The 20,681-nt window shown below is 47.8% G+C and overlaps 1 protein-coding gene across 1 annotated transcript in view; it reads right to left on the bottom strand.

The window, feature by feature from the left end:
• Positions 1-20,681, bottom strand: part of CAPN5 (calpain 5) — a 190,939-nt gene that overhangs the window by 14,279 nt on the left and 155,979 nt on the right. Inside the window, exons 6-10 of the mRNA XM_033950615.1 lie at positions 18,876-19,069; positions 15,485-15,562; positions 7,115-7,310; positions 3,242-3,364; positions 2,937-3,133 (exon numbers count right to left, since the gene is read on the bottom strand). Of these exons, the coding sequence (XP_033806506.1) occupies positions 2,937-3,133; positions 3,242-3,364; positions 7,115-7,310; positions 15,485-15,562; positions 18,876-19,069 (788 nt within the window). The remainder of the gene's footprint in view (positions 1-2,936; positions 3,134-3,241; positions 3,365-7,114; positions 7,311-15,484; positions 15,563-18,875; positions 19,070-20,681) is intronic.

The raw sequence follows: 20,681 nt of genomic DNA, 5'->3' as shown, positions 1-20,681 counted from the left end.
TCAGAATCTCTTCATGCACAGGCTTAAAAAAGGCCCAGACTGACATAGTTGCATTGAGGAAAGTCCTCATTGGTATGACCTTCGCGTTAAGTCTTCTATGCCTGGGTCCATTTAGGAGGCTATGGAGGCATTGTTCACAAACCCCAGGGTTGGGGACTCTGCAATTGTAGGCCAGTTTCATGGCCTAGAATTGCAGCGTCCCAAAAGGAACCCTGGTGCAGAGCCCCCCACCTAAGGGCTGTCCCTACCACGACTAGGAGAGAGACATGTTGAGAGGAGATAATATCAGCACCTCAATGAAGGGAGACACGTCTTTAGTAACCGAACACGAGCTGTGTTTTGGTGCAAAGTGCCTGCATCAGGGATCAACCAAAATTACTTATGGGTAAATGTAGCCAGGAAACAATGTAGTTAACATCCAAAGGATTCTTTATGCTAAAGCGCTGAAAAACTGAGTGTGAAAATTAGGGTCTTCAGACAATCAGCGGGAAACTTAGAAGGTCCACTCCTGGTGAGGGATAGTAACATTGAATAAACTTGGAAGAAAACAGAGAGAGAAAAATGTTCCCCTCAGCTATTAAACCAACATTATTCTTTCACAACTCCAACATATCAAGGCAACTGGTGAGCAGAGGAAGCTCTGTAAGCAGGGGCTGTCCGGAAGCAGCTTGTTAACGGCGCTTCCTCTGCTCACTGGTTGCCTCCTGCTTTGGGTAAGTGAGGGAGGGAGGGGAGGTTTCCAGGACCAGCTGCCGCTGCTGCTTCAGGGCAGGCGGGAGTGTTGTCAGAACCAGCTTCGAGAGTGGCTGCCTTGATGCTTCGGGGGAGGGAGGGAGATATGGGGCTGCCTTGATGATTCAGGGGCTGGAGGGAGTGGCTACCTTGATGCTTTGGGAGCTGGTGGGAGGGAGATTTGGGGCCACCTTGATACTTCGAGAACTGGAGGGAGGGAGGGAGATTTGGGGCCACCTTGATGCTTCGAGAACTGGAGGGAGGGAGGGAGGGAGGGAGATTTGGGGCCACCTTGATACTTCGAGAACTGGAGGGAGGGAGGGAGGGAGGGAGATTTGGGGCCACCTTGATGCTTCGGGAGCTGGAGGGAGGGAGGGAGGGAGGGATATTTGGGGCCACCTTGATGCTTCGGGAGCTGGAGGGAGGGAGGGGGCTTCTTGAGTCAGGAGTATGATGTCAGAGGTTGTCGGGTGAGAGGCACGGGAGATAATTTTTTTTTTGTCAGCAATATTTTTTGCCGGTTGGTTGAGAGTGCCGGTTAACTGGGATTCTACTGCACTAATGGACTTTCCTCATCCATACAGTCATACATATCTACAAACCTCACCACATTAATTAGCTGGAACAGCAATTGGTTTAACTTTCTGAGCATTCCACACCAAAGAGGAAAATGCAACCCCACGTAAACAATACAAAACACAAGAGAAAGTGGGGGACACAGTTCGTGAGCCTCGAGAACAATCAATTAATTAAAAACATATACAAGAAATGATGCAAGCCTATCAGAGAGTCTGTAATCCGTTTTCTACTGGACCCAACACGGGTCATTTTTAGTGGCTAAGCAATTTGAAGATGCATTTGTTCACAGCGCTTTGGGACTTAGCCCTACGCCATTTGCAAGCTTTTGAACCGAGAGTGTTCCTTTATAGTTTCTCCAGTATGTTGGCGCCATCTACTGGATTTTACAAACACACCCCTGAGGAAGGTTTTTTCTTAAAGCCGAAACACAGTCCGTGTTGGGATCCAGCACAAAAAGGATTAAAGACTCTCTGAGAGGCTTGCATCATTTCTTTAATATGTTTTTAATAAACTGATTGTTCTTGAGGCTGACGTACTGAGTCCCTTCCCCAGTTTCTCTTGTGTTTAACTTCCTAAGCGACAATCATCCGACTCATAGGATCTTACTCTGAGCAATACTATGAGTCGGATGACTAGCGCGTACTCGGGAGACCCTTGATACAGCGCCATTCGGCGCGAAACATGTCGGGTTAGACTCCCAGACGTTGGCTGATAAGAGCTAAGTATTTACATCACTCTTTATATTAAGAAAAACATTTTTAAGTATATATGAAGGATTTTTCACGATTCTATAAAAATCAAAAAGATATGAGCAGCCGATGATGAAGTGCCAAATAAATCTCCACGCAGTCACAAGATAGCACAGCGGTGGAGTGGTGGGGCTGAGGCACACTCATGAAAAATTGAAAGCCTTGTTATTGTTATTGAAATGGTTATGCACTAGTCCAGTTTTTTGATATCTCTACATTTTTTATATGACATTGTCACATCTTTTTTCTTGTGAAAGTGTGTTTTGCTATATTATTGATTTTTCACAGATCCGAGTATCTTGTGCTGTGTCTGTGTATGGCCATTTGGTGGAGGATGGGCTGGGGAGGGCTTCAATGGCTGGGAGGGTGTAGATGGGCTGGAGTAAGTCTTAACAGAGATTTTGGCAGTTGGAACCCAAGCACAGTACTGGGTAGAGCTTTGGATTCTTGCCCAGAAATAGCTAAGAAGAAAAAATTGAAATTGAATCAGGTTGGGCAGACTGGATGGACCATTCGGGTCTTTATCTGCTGTCATCTACTATGTTACTATAAGTGTAAAATCGGAGAACCATTAAAAAGAGCTGGTCTTTGATGAAAGAGATGAACGAACACCTTTTTTCTATCCTTATTTCATCTTTTACTTGGCTAAAGTAATTGCATAATAGGACCTCATAGAAAGTTTTTTTATGCGGTTCTTAGCTGGTTAAGTGCTGAATACCACAAATCGGCTAAGTTTCATCTGGCCATGTTTGACCAGTTATTCATTGCCACGCAGGAAGCCATGGTGGTCGGCAAAACACTAACCTTCACTGGCTGAATTCCACCACCCCAAGTGATTAACCAAGGAGATGTAAAAAAAACAGACCCTGCTCTTACTTGCAGTCTGAAGGCACATCGGTAAAAACCCTGAGAAGAAACTCTCCTTCAAGCCCAGGCTCAAAGGTCGTGGGAACGATGACGTAGCGGCCTTCCTTCTGGTCAGTCCTCAGGAACACACTCCTGGAGTTGATGTAAACGGAGCTGGCCGCTTTAGTCTGAAGGCTGTGCATCCGGTACCTTCTGTTCAATTCCACCTGAGGAGACCCAATCGCATAGCAAAAATTTCCGCGTGAGAAACACAACCCCGCAAATTGCCCACACATGACTAGTGGGAGCCAGAAGTGCAAGTCACATGGTCTTACCTTGAAGATGTCGTACCCTATAGCCAAGTTTTCTCCTTTCCCGGCCTTTCGGCTGGTCTTTTTGGATTTCTGCTGGAGACAGATTAACACCTCATCTTCTGGCTTCTTCACATCAAACACGTACTAACGGAACAAACACAACAGGAGGAGACAGGTTTATGGCTCTGCTGTTTGTCCTCTACAAAGGAAGGATTTCTTCTGCTTCTCAAAAGTATAATAAGAGATGGGCAGCCCCTAAATTTTGTTTTGTTTCAGCTCCTGTGTCATTTGCAGGCTTGTTCGTTTTGGTTAGTCTTCATTTTCATTTCGGGAGCAAGGTCGTTAAGAGTGTGCCCACTTTGCAAATACGTGGAGGAACATAATCAAAACTTACGTTTAAGTCCCTGTGTCATTTTCTAGTATATAGTTGGGTACAGTACTTTTTTTTTTTTTGCTATTTCTGAAGGGGGTTACAATGAGATGTGTACTTGGGATCTTGTATGTGAAATTCGCTGCCGTGCCCCGCTAGGCTGCCTTAGGATGTCTGCGTGGCCAATCCACTAAGAATCCTGGCCTCCAGACATCCCAATTAGAGAATGACACGGGGAAAAAATCTGTCCCCGTCACCGCCCCGTCACCGGCCCACCATCCTCTGCACCGCCCCGTCACCGCCGATCCCTTCACCGCCCCGTCACCGTCACCGCCATCCCTTTCACCGCCCCGTCACCGTCACCGCCATCCCTTTCACCGCCCCGTCACCGCCACTGCCATCCCATTCACCGCCCCGTCACCGTCCCCGCTGCATCCATATAAGCCTTTTTCCTTTCACTCCCTCCTTCCAATTTGAGCCGGGAACACTAGCGATCGCACGGTCCCCGCAGCCACTACCTGCCTGCCCAATCGATCCTAGTGTTTAGCCAGCTCTCTCCCTTCTCCTCACCTTGGTTTGTGGGTTTTCTTTTTCGGCAACCTGCGCGCTTTCCCAGGGAGCCGCACACGCGCGGCTGCTCAGTGTTCGATCTTCTGCTCTGCTGCAACTTCCTGTTTCCGGTTGCGTCAGAGCAGAAGATCGAGGCTGAGCAGCGGCGGGTGTGCGCGGCTCTCTGGTAGCGTGCGGGTCGCCGAGGAGGAGGATCTGCGGACTGGGGTGAGGAGAGGGGAGAGAGCTGGCTGGACACTGGAATCGATTGGGCGGGCGGGTGTGAGCTGCGGGGACCGCGCGATCCTTCATGCCTCACTGCGGGGGACAAGACCATTCACCGCCCCGCGGGCGGTGAATGGCCTTGTCCCCGTCGCCGCAGCGACTGCTAGTTTTCTTCCCCGTTTTCGGCGGGTGACCCGCGGCTAAAATGCGGTGGCCGCGGGTAAACCGCCACCGTGTCATTCTCTAATCCCAATGGCTTATTCAGGTGCAGTTTCCCCTAGGACAGGGGTAGGCAATTCCAGTCCTCGAAAGCTGGAGCCAGGTCAGGTTTTCAGGATATCCACCATGAATATGTATGAGATAGATTTGCATGCACTGCCTCCTTGAGGTGCAAATCTATCTCATGCATATTTATTGTGGATATCCTGAAAACCTGACCTGGCTCCGGCTCTCGAGGACCGGAATTGCCTACCCCTGCCCTAGGACAATTTATTTCAATAATGCTACGAAAAGATAGACGCATTGAGCTCAAAAACCTGAAGAAAACAGTGATTTTTGAAGCAAAGAGACCTTTTCGGGTTCAAAAAAAAAGAAATCACTGTGTTTGCCACTTGATTTGTGGATGTTTTCAGCAAAATGTCCTACACTGGACAAACGTAATCATGAAAATGCTCCTTAAAATGCCATAACATGGGACGTACCAGCGACATTTCTTGTGTCGCAGCAAATGATGGAAATTCTCTTGACAAAGTTACTAACTGTGTTATAGTAGCTGTTGGATTTTCTTGCACTCATACACAAGACTGAAAAGAAAAGCAAACCAAAGTATTCTGTGGAGAAAACCAGACCTCAACCAGGGCAGGATTAATTCGTCGAGGGCCCCTAGGCACACAAGTACACTGGGCCGCCTGACCCCTCCCCCACCCCACCATGCGCCCAGGCGGAAACAGGAAGCTGCGTCAGAGGGAAGCTTTGAGCAAGCAGCACCGCTTGCACAATTACAGTTCCCGTTGCCTTTCTTACCCGCGTTGCTTGCTTGTCTTACTTTCCGTCGATGGGGGGGTGGCACGTTGCCGATCGGGGTGGGGGGGAGGCCCGCGTTGCCAATCGATGCTGGAGGGGCCCATCGCCATGTGGAAAAAACAATGTTGATGCCCATCTTCATCGGGCTCCCCTGACCATTTTGGGCCCTAGGCACACGCCTACTGGGCCTTTTGGTTAATCCTGCCCTGACCTCAATACATAGCCCTTGATCTAACAGAATACAGTATACTTCCCCCTCCCCGCGAATTCGAGGTTCGCGGATTTAGGGCTCCTTTTACTAAGCTGCGCTAGCGTTTTTAGCGCACGCATATTAGCGTGCGCTAACCCCGCGCTTCGCGGCTAGAACTAATGCCAGCTCATTGCTGGCATTAGCGTCTAGTGTGCATCATTGTTGCACGCGCTATTCCGTGCGTTAAAGCCCTAACACAGCTTAGTAAAAGGAGCCCTCAAGCCTTTTGCGGTATTTTCTGATCGCCTCTTCCGGGAGCTAAAGTCAGGCTACACCAATCAGGAGCTGCTTTGACGCGCCAGATAGCGTGTCAAACTAGCTCCTGATTGGTGCAGCCCAGTGGTCTCCAACTCCAACCCTTTGCAGGGCCACATTTTGGATTTGTAGGTACTTGGAGGGCCTCAGAAAAAATAGTTAATGTCTTATTAAAGAAATGACAGTTTTGCATGAGGTAAAACTCTTTATAGCTTATAAATCTTTCCTTTTGGCTAAGTCTTAATAATAATATTGTAATTTAAAGCTAAAGACAAAGGCGCGCACAGACAATTGAGCGCAGCGCGGAGGCGTGCGCCACACAAAATTACTGTTTTTAGGGCTCCGACGGGGGGGGGCGTGGGGGGGAACCCCCCCACTTTACTTAATAGAGATCGCGCTGCATTGTGGGGGCGTTGTGGGGGGTTTGTAACCCCCCACATTTTACTAAAAACTTCACTTTTTCTCTGTTTTTAGGGAAAAAGTTAAGTTTACAGTAAAATGTGGAGGGTTACAACCCCCCAAACCCCCCACAACGCCGGCGTGATCTCTATTAAGTAAACTGGGGGGGGCTCCCCAACAAAAACCCCAGTCGGAGCCCCTAAAAACTGTAATTTTCTTCGGCGCGCGCCTCCATCTTGCGCTTAGTTGTTGGCGCGCACCTTTGTCTTTCGCGGGGTTGTCTATGAACCGTCCGACACAGTATGGCTATTCTTATTTATGTTCTTATGTGGCTCTGATGTCAGTATCACCGGCCTCTGGAACGACCTCACTGTCCCGCTGCGGAACCTGGACTCCCTCCAACTATTCCGAAAACAACTGAAAACCTGGCTCTTCTCTAGCATATAATAATCTCTTCTCCTGATTACATCCCCTCTTTTTATGCTTTGTAAACTCTTTCTCTTCTCTCTTCCCATATTTTTTTAAACTCTGTAAACCGTGTCGAGCTCCACTTCAGTGGAGAAGATGCGGTATATAAACCTAAGGCTTAGTTTAGTTTAGTACTAGACAAAATGATTGAAGCTATTGTTACAAGCAAAATTACTCATCATCTGGACAGATGTGTACTGAAAGGGAAGGGCCAGCGTGGATTTGGCAAAGCTAATCACAAATGTGCTTGCAGAGGGGTCACAAGACAATTCTAACGAAGCTGAGATTCCAGAAGGCAGAGCCAGCTAAATGTACATAGAAAAGAACGAGCCACCCCTGGATCTTCCAGGCTTACTTGTGGGTTCTGCAGGAAAGTGTTCTTGTTATTGACGCAACCCCCACTGCGGTTCCGAAAGGGGTCTTCGTGCCTGGTCCAGGATCCTCGCAGAACCGACTCCTCCCAGGTCTTGTGGACACTCAGGTAGGAGGTGTTGATCAGTCGGCACATAATGATATCCGTGTAGTATTTACAGAAGTCTTCAAAGTTCATCCTGTCAAGGTCAGCAAACGGAACACAATTTCACTACAATGCCAAGTCGCAGGGGTTCAGATTCATTTTTGCTTTGTTTACACAAACACTGCCGTATTTTTCGCTCCATATGACACACTTTTTTCCCACCCAAAAGTGGGTGGAAATCTCGGTGCGTCTTATGGAGCGAAGGTACAATTTTTAACCCCCCCCCCGCACCGTTTTAAAACACCTTGCCGCCCCTTTTAAAACACCCACCCACCTATCCGCCCGCCATCGCCGCCATAACTGCACCCTAAAAAAACACGTACCCACCCTCCCCCTCTGTCGTCGCAGAACCTGGTGGTCCAGCATGTATCCCTCCCTTGCTAGTAGCACACAGGTCAGGAGCGCTGCCGTCAGTTCCCGCGAGTCCCGCGAGAACTGACCCCAGCTATTCAGAAAGTGGCACGGGCCCAAGCGGGAGTGCGGACAGCTTGCTCCTGACCTGTGCGCCGCTAGTGAGGGAGGGATACATGCTGGACTACCAGGTACAGGGGATGATCTAAAAGTACAAGGGGGGTACGGGGAATGATTTAAAAAGATACAGGGGGAGGCTGGGGGTTGGCTGGCTTGGGATTGGCTGCTACTACACATGCCTACCATTAGACGTGCCCTGTACCCTGTCCCGGCCTACCAAGAGATCACCAGAGAGGGACAGGGTATAGGGTACACCATTTGGTTCAGAATTTTTTTTTTCCTCCTCTACAGGTGGGTGTGTCTTATGGTCAGGTGCGTCTTATGGAGCGAAAAATATGGTAATTAAGGCAATGTTTTCTAGAACTTTCTAAGTAGTTACTCTCACCTACCTGGTTTCAAAACTACCCACTTAAAAGATGCATTAGAAGAGGAAGCAACTGCTAGTTCAGGAGAGAAAAGACTACGGGAACTCACACAGGGCAGGAAGATCACTCCTGCCCCGAAAGCCAGCTAGACCACCAGGTGAGGTCAGGGATGCCGGGAGGGAGGCGGGAAGGTCCGGAATGAGGCGTGGGTGGGTCAGAGCCGGCCGAAAACTTATTTGCGATTTTTCACACTTTGCGGTCCGGCTCTGCACCCAACCCCCGCGAATACCGAGGGAGAAGTGTATTTTTAATCGGTGGTGGTGGCAGGAGTAGTTCAATAGATAGGGATCAGTTATTTTTTAGGTTGTGTACTGCCCTTCCAATGGGAGCTGTCAGAACGCAAGTGGCTGCTCCATTGGGCTGAAGCCTCCAAACCAGAGATGCATTGGTCTTTTGTTTTGAAACCCCCCCCCCCCAAAAAAAAAAACCTCCAAATTAAAACAAACCTTTGTCGTAGAGTGGGGGACATTTTCACTGAGGGGGGGACTCTCCTACCACCAGATGCTTTGGCGTCTTTGTATGGATTGGATCGGATAGATGCTTTTGGCTATTTACAACTTCGCCATTATGTTTCCAGTCTGGGAGGGACTCATCTGCGCGTCTCTGTGGCGAGGGCTCTTGGTCAGAGCTTGGCTTTGTGGGAGGATCCGGCTCCGCTTCTTCGCGACTATGTTCGTGAGCTGTCTACTTCCCCGACGTTTGGGAGGGCCGAATGGTTGGCGGGGGCGTGGAGTGCTGACTTGGGTTCCCCTATCTCCTCTCTTTTGATTTCTCACTGCTTTGTTATGTTGCGTTCTCTCTCTGTTAATATGCTACATAGGGAGCTTATAGGGCGGGCTTTGTTGAGGGTGATAGTTGCCCCAAATGTTCCCTGACACCTGCCACCTTGGGGCATATGTTTTGGGCTTGCCCTGTGACTCAGATTTTTTGGCAGCGGGTATGGACTTTTCTGCTATCCTTGGTCCCTTCGTTACCCCCCTGTATTCCCTCTTTGGCTCTTTTTTACGGAGGGGATGCCCTCTCCTGCATCCTTGAGGGGCAGAGATTGTTTGTCTTTAAGGCTCTCCTCTTGGCAAAGCGGGTCATTTTGGTCTTTTGGCGTTTGTCGCGTGCTCCCTCCTTCTCTTTGTGGCATATGTCTCTTTATGACCTGGCTCTACTAGAGCGGAGGGCGGCGGGGACGCGTGATGAGCGCCTTTGGACCCGGTTTCAGGATGTCTGGGAGGGGTTTTGGCTTTCTCTTCCCCATCGGGAACGTAGTTTGTTGCTCAATTGTTAGTAGGCTCCTTTCTCTCTTTTTCTTTCTTTCTTTTTCTTATTGCATCACCTCTATTGCTTTCTTTCTTGGTTTCCTTATTTACTCCTTTGAGATCTGAGATAACCTACATTGCATGGGTTGGGGGGGTTGGGGTGGGTAGGGAGGTTGTTGGGTTCCTAGTTTTCTGCCTGATGTACTGTTTTGGGTCCATTTGTTCTCTTTGGGGAGGGGTTTGGGTCCTGGGTGTTCTCGTTTACCAAACCCGAAAAATTTAGTATTGAGCATGTTTATTTTCTCTGCTAGTTCTTTTGCTAGGCTTCTTGTCTATTATTTCTCGCCTGTACGATGGGGAGCGAATGTATTGGACCTGCAGTTGTGTATATTATTTTGTTTTGCCTTGTATGCCGTTGACTTGCTCAATAAAGAAATATTATACCAAAAAAAAAAAAAAAAAACCCTTTGTTTTCTTGCTTTTACTTCATATCTTTAAAGCCTCCGTGAAGAATGAACGCGGATGGCTTCACATTTAGGGCTCCTTTTATCAAGCCGCGCTAGCGGGGTTAACGCGCGTGACATTTCATCGCGCGTTAACCCCCGCGCTGGCCTAAAAACTACCGCCTGCTCAAGGGAGGCGGTAGAGGCTAATGCGGCCGGCGGTTTAGCGCACGGTATTATGCGCGTTAAACTGTTAGCTCGGCTTGATAAAAGGAGCCCTTAGGGTTACCAGATTTTTACTTTAGTAAAATCCGGATCCCTAAACCTGTCCCCAGGCTCACCCAATTCCACCCATCCTTCCCCGTTACGCCCCAGTCCCGCCCCCAATCTACCCCCCCCCCCCCCCGCTCAGTGTGGCAGGAGGGCATCCGCCCAATGTGATTTCAAGGAAGCTTTTCAAATCCCGGACAAAGTAAAATCCGGACATCTATTTATATTGCCTGTTTTATTACTGGTTATTGTTGTAACTAGTATTTAAACCCGTTACATTAACGGGTGCTAGAGTAGATGTCTGTCTCTTTTTTTTTTTTTTTCGTCTCTCTCTCCTTGGACACTGTCTCATTCTTTCTGTCTGTGTCTCTCCCTGGCCCCCTGGCTGTCTTTCTTTCTGTCTGTCTCCCTGACTGCCTGTCTCTCCGTGGCCCCCTTCTGTTCCCCCCCCTCCCAGAGCAAAGCATGATTACTGTCTGCCCCCTAGCACACCCCTCCCTCCAAAGCAGCCCCCTTTCCCACTCCCATGCCTGCCTGCTCCGTGGCCCCCTTCTGTTCCCCCTCCTCCCAGAGCAGCAGCGGTTGGTGAGTGAGGGTGGGAGGGGGGAGTCGCCGGCGTGTTCCCTGCCTCCGTGTTCGAAAATGGAATTCGGCATGGACCCAGACACCACGGTGGCAGGGAATACGCCGTCCTAAGTGTGCATGCGTGCTTAGGGTTTTATTATAGAGGATTCCTTTTGTATTTGGATATGGAAAAACAAAAATATATATAAAAAACAAAACTAAACTTTATTTGACCGTGTATTTATTTTCTTGTACTGTCTGTGACATTTGCTCTCCTGCTGGCTCCATGCCTTATTTATTTATTTTATTTTATAATTTGGGGGGAGGGGGTGGTTTTTATGGTTTTGAAAATTTGGTCTATGCTGTATTATTATTCTGGTGGTTTTCGCTTACGCTTTTGACCAATAAACAGTTTTGCAAATAAAAAAAATAACAAAAAAAAGAGACAAATCTTTTCCCCAGCACACCTGTATAAAGCAGTGACTTTGAAAAAGCAGATCTCTTTGCCCAAAAGTGACCCAGATTGTCAGCACAGAATTGGAGGGAGTCATACGAACGCAATAACCAGCCCGTCCACAAAGGAGGCAGTCGCAAAGATCAAGCCTGCCTTAGAAATCCTGAATCGGAAGAATTATTTTCGTCTTTCCCAAAATTTGTTTCATGGAGAAAAAAATCTGGATTTTCCCTGATGTTACTAAGTCTACCCAAGAGCGGAGGAAATTATTCTTAAGTACGAGGGAAGAAATAACAAAAATGGGAGGGACCTTTTTATTAAGTTATCCCTATAAATGTGTGATAAAATATCCAGGGAACAAATATATATACTTTGCACCGGAACAACTTCGTAGTTTTCTGGACTCTCAAAAATTGATTAAAACAGCTAAATAAATAAGAGCTGCTAGATAAGATAATACCTGGAAATCATGTCAAAAGAAGTTTGCATAGTTGTGAGATCTCCTTATCTTTTTTTATCATCTTGTCTTCAAAGAGAGTTTAGTGGTCTAAGGAAGAGTATATAATTTTTTTTAAATTATTTATTTATTAGTCATTTTCATAAACATATCAAGTATACACTTGTACAGAAAGGCGGAGCTAATCAAAGAATATAAATTTCCCTATTTAGATTCACCACAATCAAGACAAAATAAACATTAATCTCCACCTCAAGTCCTCAAATCATAAATCCATGCAAGTCTTATACCCTTAATGGCGAGATCCTAGCAAAAATGGTAGCAGAACGAGACTTGGGGGTAATCGTCAGTGAGGACATGAAGTCTGCCAATCAAGTGGAGCAGGCTTCATCCAAGGCAAGACAAATAATGGGTTGCATACTAGAGAATGACACGGTGACGGTTTACCCGCGGCCACCGCATTTAAGCCGCGGGTCACCGCCGAAAACGGGGAAGAAAACTAGCAGTCGCTGCGGTGACGGGGACAAGGCCATTCACCGACCGCGGAAACGGTGAACAGGTTTGTCCCCGCGGGCCAATGTACTCCCTTCTAGGAACCGCTATTTCACCGTGCTCCTCATTTGTCATTTCAACCCTTCCTGCCAATCGCAGCAGAAGGGTACCCAACCCCTCCTGCCGGTCCTCCCAATGGCCTCCCCTAAGATCGCCGGCAGGAGGGTACCCAACCCCTCCTGCTGGACCCCCCCCAACGAACCCTCCCACCCCGGAACCCCCTTAGTCTTACTTTTCAAGTTGGACCGGACAGCTCCTCGCTCGTCTGGCCAGCAGGCCTGCCTCCGTCCAAATGAGGCGGGCCCGCCCCTCCCCTCCCCTCCCCTGCCTCCCATTGGCCTCCCCTAAGATCGCCGGCAGGAGGGTACCCAACCCCTCCTGCTGGACCCCCCCCCCCAACGAACCCTCCCACCCCGGAACCCCCTTAGTCTTACTTTTCAAGTTGGACCGGACAGCTCCTCGCTCGTCTGGCCAGCAGGCCTGCCTCCGTCCAAATGAGGCGGGCCCGCCCCTCCCCTCCCCTGCCTAACCCACAGGATCCTAGGGCCTGATTGGCCCAAGCACCTAAGGCCCCTCCTATAGCGGGAGTGGCTTTAGGTGCCTAGACCAATCAGGCCCTAGGATCCTGTGGGTTGGGCAGGGTAGGGGCGGGCCCGCCTCATTTGGACGGAGGCAGGCCTGCTGGCCAGACGAGCGAGGAGCTGTCCGGTCCAACTTGAAAAGTAAGACTAAGGGGGTTCCGGGGTGGGAGGGTTCGTTGGGGGGGGGGTCCAGCAGGAGGGGTTGGGTACCCTCCTGCCGGCAATCTTAGGGGAGGCCATTGGGAGGCAGGGGAGGGGAGGGGAGGGGCGGGCCCGCCTCATTTGGACGGAGGCAGGCCTGCTGGCCAGACGAGCGAGGAGCTGTCCGGTCCAACTTGAAAAGTAAGACTAAGAGGGTTCCGGGGTGGGAGGGGTCGTTGGGGGGGGGTCCAGCAGGAGGGGTTGGGTACCCTCCTGCCGGCGATCTTAGGGGAGGCCATTGGGAGGACCGGCAGGAGGGGTTGGGTACCCTTCTGCTGCGATTGTCGGGAGGGCCGTTGGGGGGGGTCTACAGGAGGGGTTGGGTGCCCTCCTGCCGTGATCGCTGGGGGGAGGGGAGACTTGCAGCCGTAGCCGCGGTCACTATGCTAATCACGGCAGCATTTAAAGTACATGTCGTGTTTGTTTTTGCATTGCTAGCCCCAGGGGTGGTGGAAGATTAGTGATTGAAAAACTGTATGAAAAATAACTATTTTAAATTTAGTGATCAAAATGTGTCAGTTTTGAGAATTTTTATTAATTAATTTTTTCTCTGCGTGTTTTGTTTTTGTATAGTTATTAACTAATATTTAACTAAGTTTTAAAGTTTTAAAGAATGTTTCCTTTATACGTAAATAAAGAAAAGTGAATGGGATTGCAGTGGCGGTGACGGGGCGGTGAATGGGGTGGCAGTGGCGGTGACGGGGCGGTGAAGAGGATGGTGAGACGGGGACGGGGCGGTGACGGGGATGGTGAGACGGGGACGGGGCGGTGACGGGGATGGTGAGACGGGGACGGGGCGGTGACGGGGACCAATTTTTTCACCGTGTCATTCTCTATTGCATACGAAGGGGTTTCGTCAGCCGTAAGGAGGAAGTCATTATGCCATTGTATAGATCCATGGTGAGGCCCCACCTGGAATACTGTGTGCAATTTTGGAGGCCACATTATCGCAAGGATGTGCTGAGACTGGAGTCGGTGCAGAGAATGGCCACCCGGATGGTCTCGGGACTCAAGGATCTTCCATATGAAGAACGGCTTGACAAATTACAGCTATACTCGCTCGAGGAGCGCAGAGAGAGGGGAGACATGATCGAGACGTTCAAGTATCTTACGGGCCGCATCGAGGCGGAGGAAGATATCTTCTTTTTCAAGGGTCCCACGACAACAAGAGGGCATCCGTGGAAAATCAGGGGCGGGAAACTGCGAGGTGACACCAGGAAATTCTTTTTCACTGAAAGAGTGGTTGATCGCTGGAACAGTCTTCCACTACAGGTGATTGAGGCCAGCAGCGTGCCTGATTTTAAGGCCAAATGGGATAGACACGTGGGATCTATTCACAGAGAAAGGTAGGGGAGGGTCATTAGGGTGGGCAGACTAGATGGACCGTGGCCCTTATCTGCCGTCTATTTCTATGTTTCTATGTTTCTAGAGCAGCGAGGGTACTGAAATAGATCATAGAAAACAGGGATACAATCAACTGAAGGAAGTGACCAAATTAAACATTGAGCACTCATGTTGTTGTCCCAGCTTTCAGTTGTGTAGGCTCAAAGAAAACATATTTTTGCTTTTGATACAATATCACACATTTACACGGGTGACGTAGAAAGAAGGAAGCTCCAAGAGCAATCACTCCCGGTTTCAAAATCAAGAATTCATGTCAACGCTTCTGGGTATCTCGAGTCAGATCCGGGAACATTTGTATTTTAAATCCTAAGAATTCTTTTAACTTATTTTTAAAGTAAAGTCTCAGCAACCAGTTAATTATTTATTGGGAATATTGCATATCAAATTTTTTTTTCCTATATGCTTATTATCATTCTTTGTTATTTCTATTATAATATGCAATATCTATAATATTTCGGATTTCTTGTTTAACTTTATCTCTGAATTTCTGTAACAAGAGGATTCTTGTATTATGATTATTATTATTTTTTATTTTTTTCTTTCTTTCTTTATCAATTTTACATTTTAACAAAATCAAACATTTTGTACAGAAAGATTGTATAACACAAGATTTAAAAAAAGAAAAGAAAGTTTCTCTCCAATAACTTCTCTATTCAAACAATCTCAAGTCCTCATTTTGCTTGTAATATGATTATTAAAACTTATAAATTAAAAAAAAAAAAAAAAAAAAGAAATCCTGAATTGGCGTGCTTAGCAGGGTCACGCACAGACAATTCATTCTCAGAAAAGGCTGTGGTGACCTCCTATGTGTATTTAAGCTAGGGTTACCAGACATCCGAATTTCCAGGGGGGTCCGGACAACTTTCCAAAACCCGGTACTTTGTCCGGGTTTTGAAAAGCCTCCTCAAATCGCGTCGGGCAGGGAGGAAATTCACGCGTGACGTCATCGCATAGCAGGCGCAGTCTTTTTCCCTGTCCGACAAGAGCAGGCAACAGGGGTGGGGCTAGGGCGGGATTAAGGTGTTACAGGGCGGGCCTGGGGACAGGTCTAGGGGGGGTCCAGATTTTCTGATTGGAAAATCTGCCAACCCTAATTTAAGCTCCTGGATTTTCTCCCACATCGAAGGCAAACTCACCAAAATTCTCCGTCATCTTCTACAGTGACTCCTAGTTTCTCTCTCTCACTTTTGCTCACTTTCTGCCATTCCTCGGAGCTAAGAAAGGAGAGGGAAAAAAAAACATAAAACAAAAGCAAGAGAATTTGTTTATATATATATATTTTTTTAAAAAGAATATGACAGGCTTATCTCTTTTCCCTTCTGACCTGCCAATTATAGTGTATGCATTCAAGGAAAAGAAAACAAATTTTAATCTAGGCCTAGAAAGTAAATTTACTGCCACCTTATACTACACAAACAGTAGACGTGTACTAATGGAGATTTGACAAAATATCAAGTGACAAATATGAGCTCGCCCTTCACCTCAGGGGGCCTGGAAGCAAACTGAAATCCTACTCTGGAACTGCTATATGCCAAATGGAGTCTAATCTTCCGGTGTCAGGTCAAAAGCGCGCCGGGACAAAGGCGTGCACAGACAACTGAGCGCAACGTGGAGCTGTGCGCCAAAGAAAATGACTGTTTTAAAGGGCTCCAACGGAGGGTGTGGGGGGGAACCCTCCCACTTAACTTTATACAGATCGCGCCGCGTTGTGGGAGCATTGTGGGGGGTTTGGGGGGTTGTAACCCCCCACATTTTACTAAAAACTTCACTTTTTCCCTAAAAAACAGGGAAACAGTTAAGTTTCCAGTATAATGAGAGGGGTTACAACCCCCCAAACCCCCCACAATGCCGCCGCGATCTGTATTAAGTAAAGTGGGGGGATTCCACAACAAAACCCCCCATCGGAGCTCCTAAAAACACTCATTTTCTTCGGTGCGCGCTTCTGTCTTGCGCTCAGTTGTCGGCGCGCGCCTTTGTCTTCGGCGGTTTTGTCTATGAACCAATCTTCCAGTGCTGGAATGCCCAAGTCTGAGGAATACACTTCCTGCCGGAAATATAGTTGATTAACCACTAGAGGGAGCTCCTGCTGAAGATGACTGAGACATAGGGCGATATTTAAAATGCATTTCAACAGGGGAAAAGTCTTTTTCATGCAGAAACTTTTCTGTATAGAGCTGCCCGCGTGATTAGGGTTACCTGGTAATTCAGAACACTGCGGCCAAGCGGATCTTCGCAAAACGCAAATTCGATCATGTCTCCCCACTTCTGTCCAAACTTCGCTGGCTCCCAATAATTTCCAGGGTTCATTTCAAATGCGCCTGCCTAGCTTTTAAGATCCTACACGGCATCCACCCTCTACTAATCCCTCTTTCTTGGAACTCCTCGAGCCCTGACACCGCCAGGCCCACCCAAAAACTTAAACTCCTAAAAGGTGTCATCTATGCGAGAAAATTGGGCAAATCTCTCTTTTTCAGAATCACAGAGCTCTGGAATAATCTTACTGCCCCACTACGGAATCTGGGCTCCTTCCAATTATTCCGCAAGCACCTGAAAACTAGGCTCTTCGCAAAATTGTAATGTTCTCTCCCCCCCCTGGACTCAACATCCAACCCCTCTCTGTTACTCCTTCCTTTATTAAACTCTTGTAAACCGTGTCGAGCTCTATAATTATGGAGAGGATGCGGTATATAAACTTAAGGTTCAGTTTGTTTAGTTTACCAGACGTCCGGATTTCTTGACGACTTAGCTTGGAAGAAATCAATCGGGCAGGAGGGCATCCACGGATGCAGGCAGCGGAGGGTGGGGCTGTGGTGGGACTAGGGCAAAACAGGGCGGGGATAGGTCAAATTGGGCAGGCCTGGGGGCTGGTCTAGGGGTTCCGGATTTTCCGAACGGAAAATCTAGTAACCCTACTCATGATATACCGCTAAAATTACATGCATAACCCTTGTAATGTGCGCATTTTTAACTTCACCCTTTAGTAGCATTCTAAGGAGCAAGGTTTTCAATTGCAAACATACTTTAGGATTGGAAAACGTATGCAACTTTATTTTTCTCAGAAATCAAGTCCTGGATATCGGCCAACCAAGCTGTAACTGGACCACACAGGGCTGGTGGAATTCAAGAGCTATTACAGTGTTAAGAAAATCTCCATTCAAGAAACCTGTGACAGTCAGCTTTTAAGGCAGCGTATCTCACTGTAAAGCCTCCGACTTTTTCCCCCATCTGCCCACCCTCCAAATTCAGCAGGGTCGCCCGAGGCTTATTCAGAGCAGTCCCGTGAAGCTTAACTGGTTAAACAGGGCTGCATAAACAGAAGGCCTAATGTTAGCTGGGTGGGTAAGTTTAACGGGTTCCAAGCTTATTTAAAATGTGTTAATCCGCTCATCAGATTTCTAAGCGGAGTGCATAGAATTTTTTTTTTTTTTTTTAAAAAGGGTATTACAAACAGACATACTAAGACATCAAATTATAGGAAAGAAAACAATAAAGAAAGGAATGACATCAAGGATATTAGGACTGGATGTCCTGAAATTGGACGTTATGTATAAAAAGCATCCCTAAATAAAAAGGTTTTTAGATTTAAAGCAGTTTAAGAACATAAGAATTGCCGCTGCTGGGTCAGATCCGTGGTCCATTGTGCCCACGCAGCGGCTCTTAGGTCAAAGACCAGCGTCTTAACTGAAACTAGCCTTACCTGTGTACATTCTGGCTCAGCAGGAACTTGTCTAACTTTGTCTTGAATCCCTGAAGGGTGTTTTCCCCTATAACAGCCTCCAGAAGAGCATTCCAGGTTTCTACCACTCTCTGGGTGAAAAAGAACTTCCTTACGTTTGTACGGAATCGATCCCCTTTCAACTTTAGGGAGTGCCCTCTCGTTCTCTGTACCTTGGAGAGGATGAACAACCTGTTTTTATCTACTTTGTCTTGAATCCCTGGAGGGTGTTTTCCCCTATAACAGCTACCTGAAGAGTGTTCCAATTTTCTATCGCTCTCTGGGTGAAGAAGAACTTCCTTACATTTGTACGGAATCTGTCCCCTTTTAACTTTAGCGAGTGCCCTCTCGTTCTCTCTACCTTGGAGAGGGTGAACAACCTGTCTTTATTTACTGAGTCTATTCCCTTCATTATCTTGAATGTTTCGATCATGTCCCCTCTCAATCTCCTCTGTTCGAGGGAGAAGAGGCCCAGTTTCTCTAATCTCTCACTGTACGGCAACTCCTCCAGCCCCTTAACCATCTTAGTCGCTCTTCTCTGGATCCTTGCGAGTAGTACCGTGTCCTCCTTCAAGTACGGCGACCAGTGCTGGACTCAGTATTCCAGGTGGGGGGGAGGGGGGGCGTACCATGGGTATTCAATAGTGGGACAACCAGTTCAGGCCTCCAAATATCTAGTTAACGTTATCCAGAAAACTTTGATGCCGACGACCATTATTTTTGCCGTTCTTTGGCCCAGTTATAGCATTCCATTATGCAACATGGTGCATTCCTATCTGGATACATAAACACGGGATAGAAACTAGGCCTACCTGTCGCTCCAGGGACCGGTCCATTCCCTCTCCCCCCATGGGTTCCGCATCCTAATCATTTCTAGTTTTTCCGATTTGAAGAAGGCCAGGAGGCCATGACCCAGCCGGACTTTCCGGACGTCAGTGACTGCATATGCGTGACCTTTGACTAGGCCACAGTCCAAGCGTGCCTCCATGTCAGCTGCTGATGTTGCCTGGTGAAGTGGGAAAAAAATACAGTGCTATATGAGTGAAGGTACCAAATATTAAAAAGGGGGGATGGGACTTGTATACTGCTTTTTCTGTGTTTACATAGGGTTATCGTACGTCCAGATTTCCCCGGACGGTTTTCAAAACCCACATCGGGCAGGAGGCAATCCGCGCATGTGACGTCATCGCATGACACCCCCCCCCCGCATGCGCAGAATGCCTCCTGCCTGACCACAGCAGGCAGTGTGGGGAGGAGGGGGAATTGATCTAGGGCGGGACTGGGGGCGTCCAGATTTTACCATCGTAAAATCTGGCAACTCTAGGTTTACATATTTTGTACCTGGAGCAATGAAGTGGAAGTGATTTGCCCAGAATCACAAGGAACTGCAGTGGGAATCAAACTCACGATCTCAGGGGGGGCTGAGGCAGCTGCTCTAACCACTAAGCCACGCCTCCACTCCAAGGTTGAAAGGTCAACGGAGCAAGTAACAATATATATATACATGTACAAACGCCATCATTTTTCAATTATGGGTAACTATTTTACTATAATAAGAAGGAAACCCCCCCCCCCCACACACACACACCTTAGATATCTAACACTTAAGACGCTAGGGCTGAATCCAAGCGGTGGACACTGCAGACTCTCCCCATGGTCCTGAATGTTCCAGCATACAAAATATATTTAGGTCTGGACCAGAGTTTAGTTGAGTTGGAAAGGTGAAGATGCTCAGTGATGAAATGAAACATTTGTGAATGGACGCAGTATCAATCTGTTTAAAATTGATTTTCAAAAACAACATATCTGGGCCCTTTTCAATTATATCCCCTGCAGGCCCCTGAACCTCCTCACTGGACCTAGCTAAACTGCAGTTATCTGGGAATTAGAACATAAGAACATAAGAATTGCCACTGTTGGGTCAGACCAGTGGTCCATCGGGCCCAGTAGTCCGCTCACATGGCGGCCCTCTGGTCAAAGACCAGCGCCCTAACTGAGACCAGCCCTACCTGCGTATGTTCTGGTTCAGCAGGAACTTGTCCAACTTTGTCTTGAATCCCTGAAGGGTGTTTTCCCCTATGACAGACTCCGGAAGAGCGTTCCAGTTTTCTACCACTCTCTGGGTGAAGAAGAACTTCCTTACATTCGTACATTACAGTGTTTATCTCCTGTTGAAAATGCTTCTCCGTGCTAAAAATATTGCAAGTTTGCCATCCAAAGGACTGTCTTCACAAGCCTTTGTTCCCAGAGGCCTAAATTGGTAAAGGCTCTTTGGACCACAGTATCCACATTAGTGTAGTACATCTAGTCACGTCATTTTTTTCTCCAAATCACCATCAAATCCTTCCCTGCCTCTCTGAACACACTACTAAGGACTTCACTTTTCTTTCTCTTCACCTCTCACTTAGACTACTGCAACCTGCTCCTCCAGCTCTCCCAGTCAACCAGCTATCTCCACTATATTCTATTCAAAATTAGCTGCGGAGAAGAGCGTGTCGTAATGGTTAGAGCCATAGCCTCAGCACCCTGAGGCTGTGGGTTCAAAACCCACACTGCTCCCTCTGACCCTGGGCAAATCACTTAATCTTCCATTGACCCAGGTACATTAGATAGATTGC

The sequence above is a fragment of the Geotrypetes seraphini genome, chromosome 6 (assembly GCF_902459505.1).
Source record: "Geotrypetes seraphini chromosome 6, aGeoSer1.1, whole genome shotgun sequence".
Lineage (NCBI taxonomy): Eukaryota > Metazoa > Chordata > Amphibia > Gymnophiona > Dermophiidae > Geotrypetes > Geotrypetes seraphini.
Note: the sequence above shows the minus strand (reverse complement) of the source record. Positions and strands in the feature narration are given on the sequence as shown.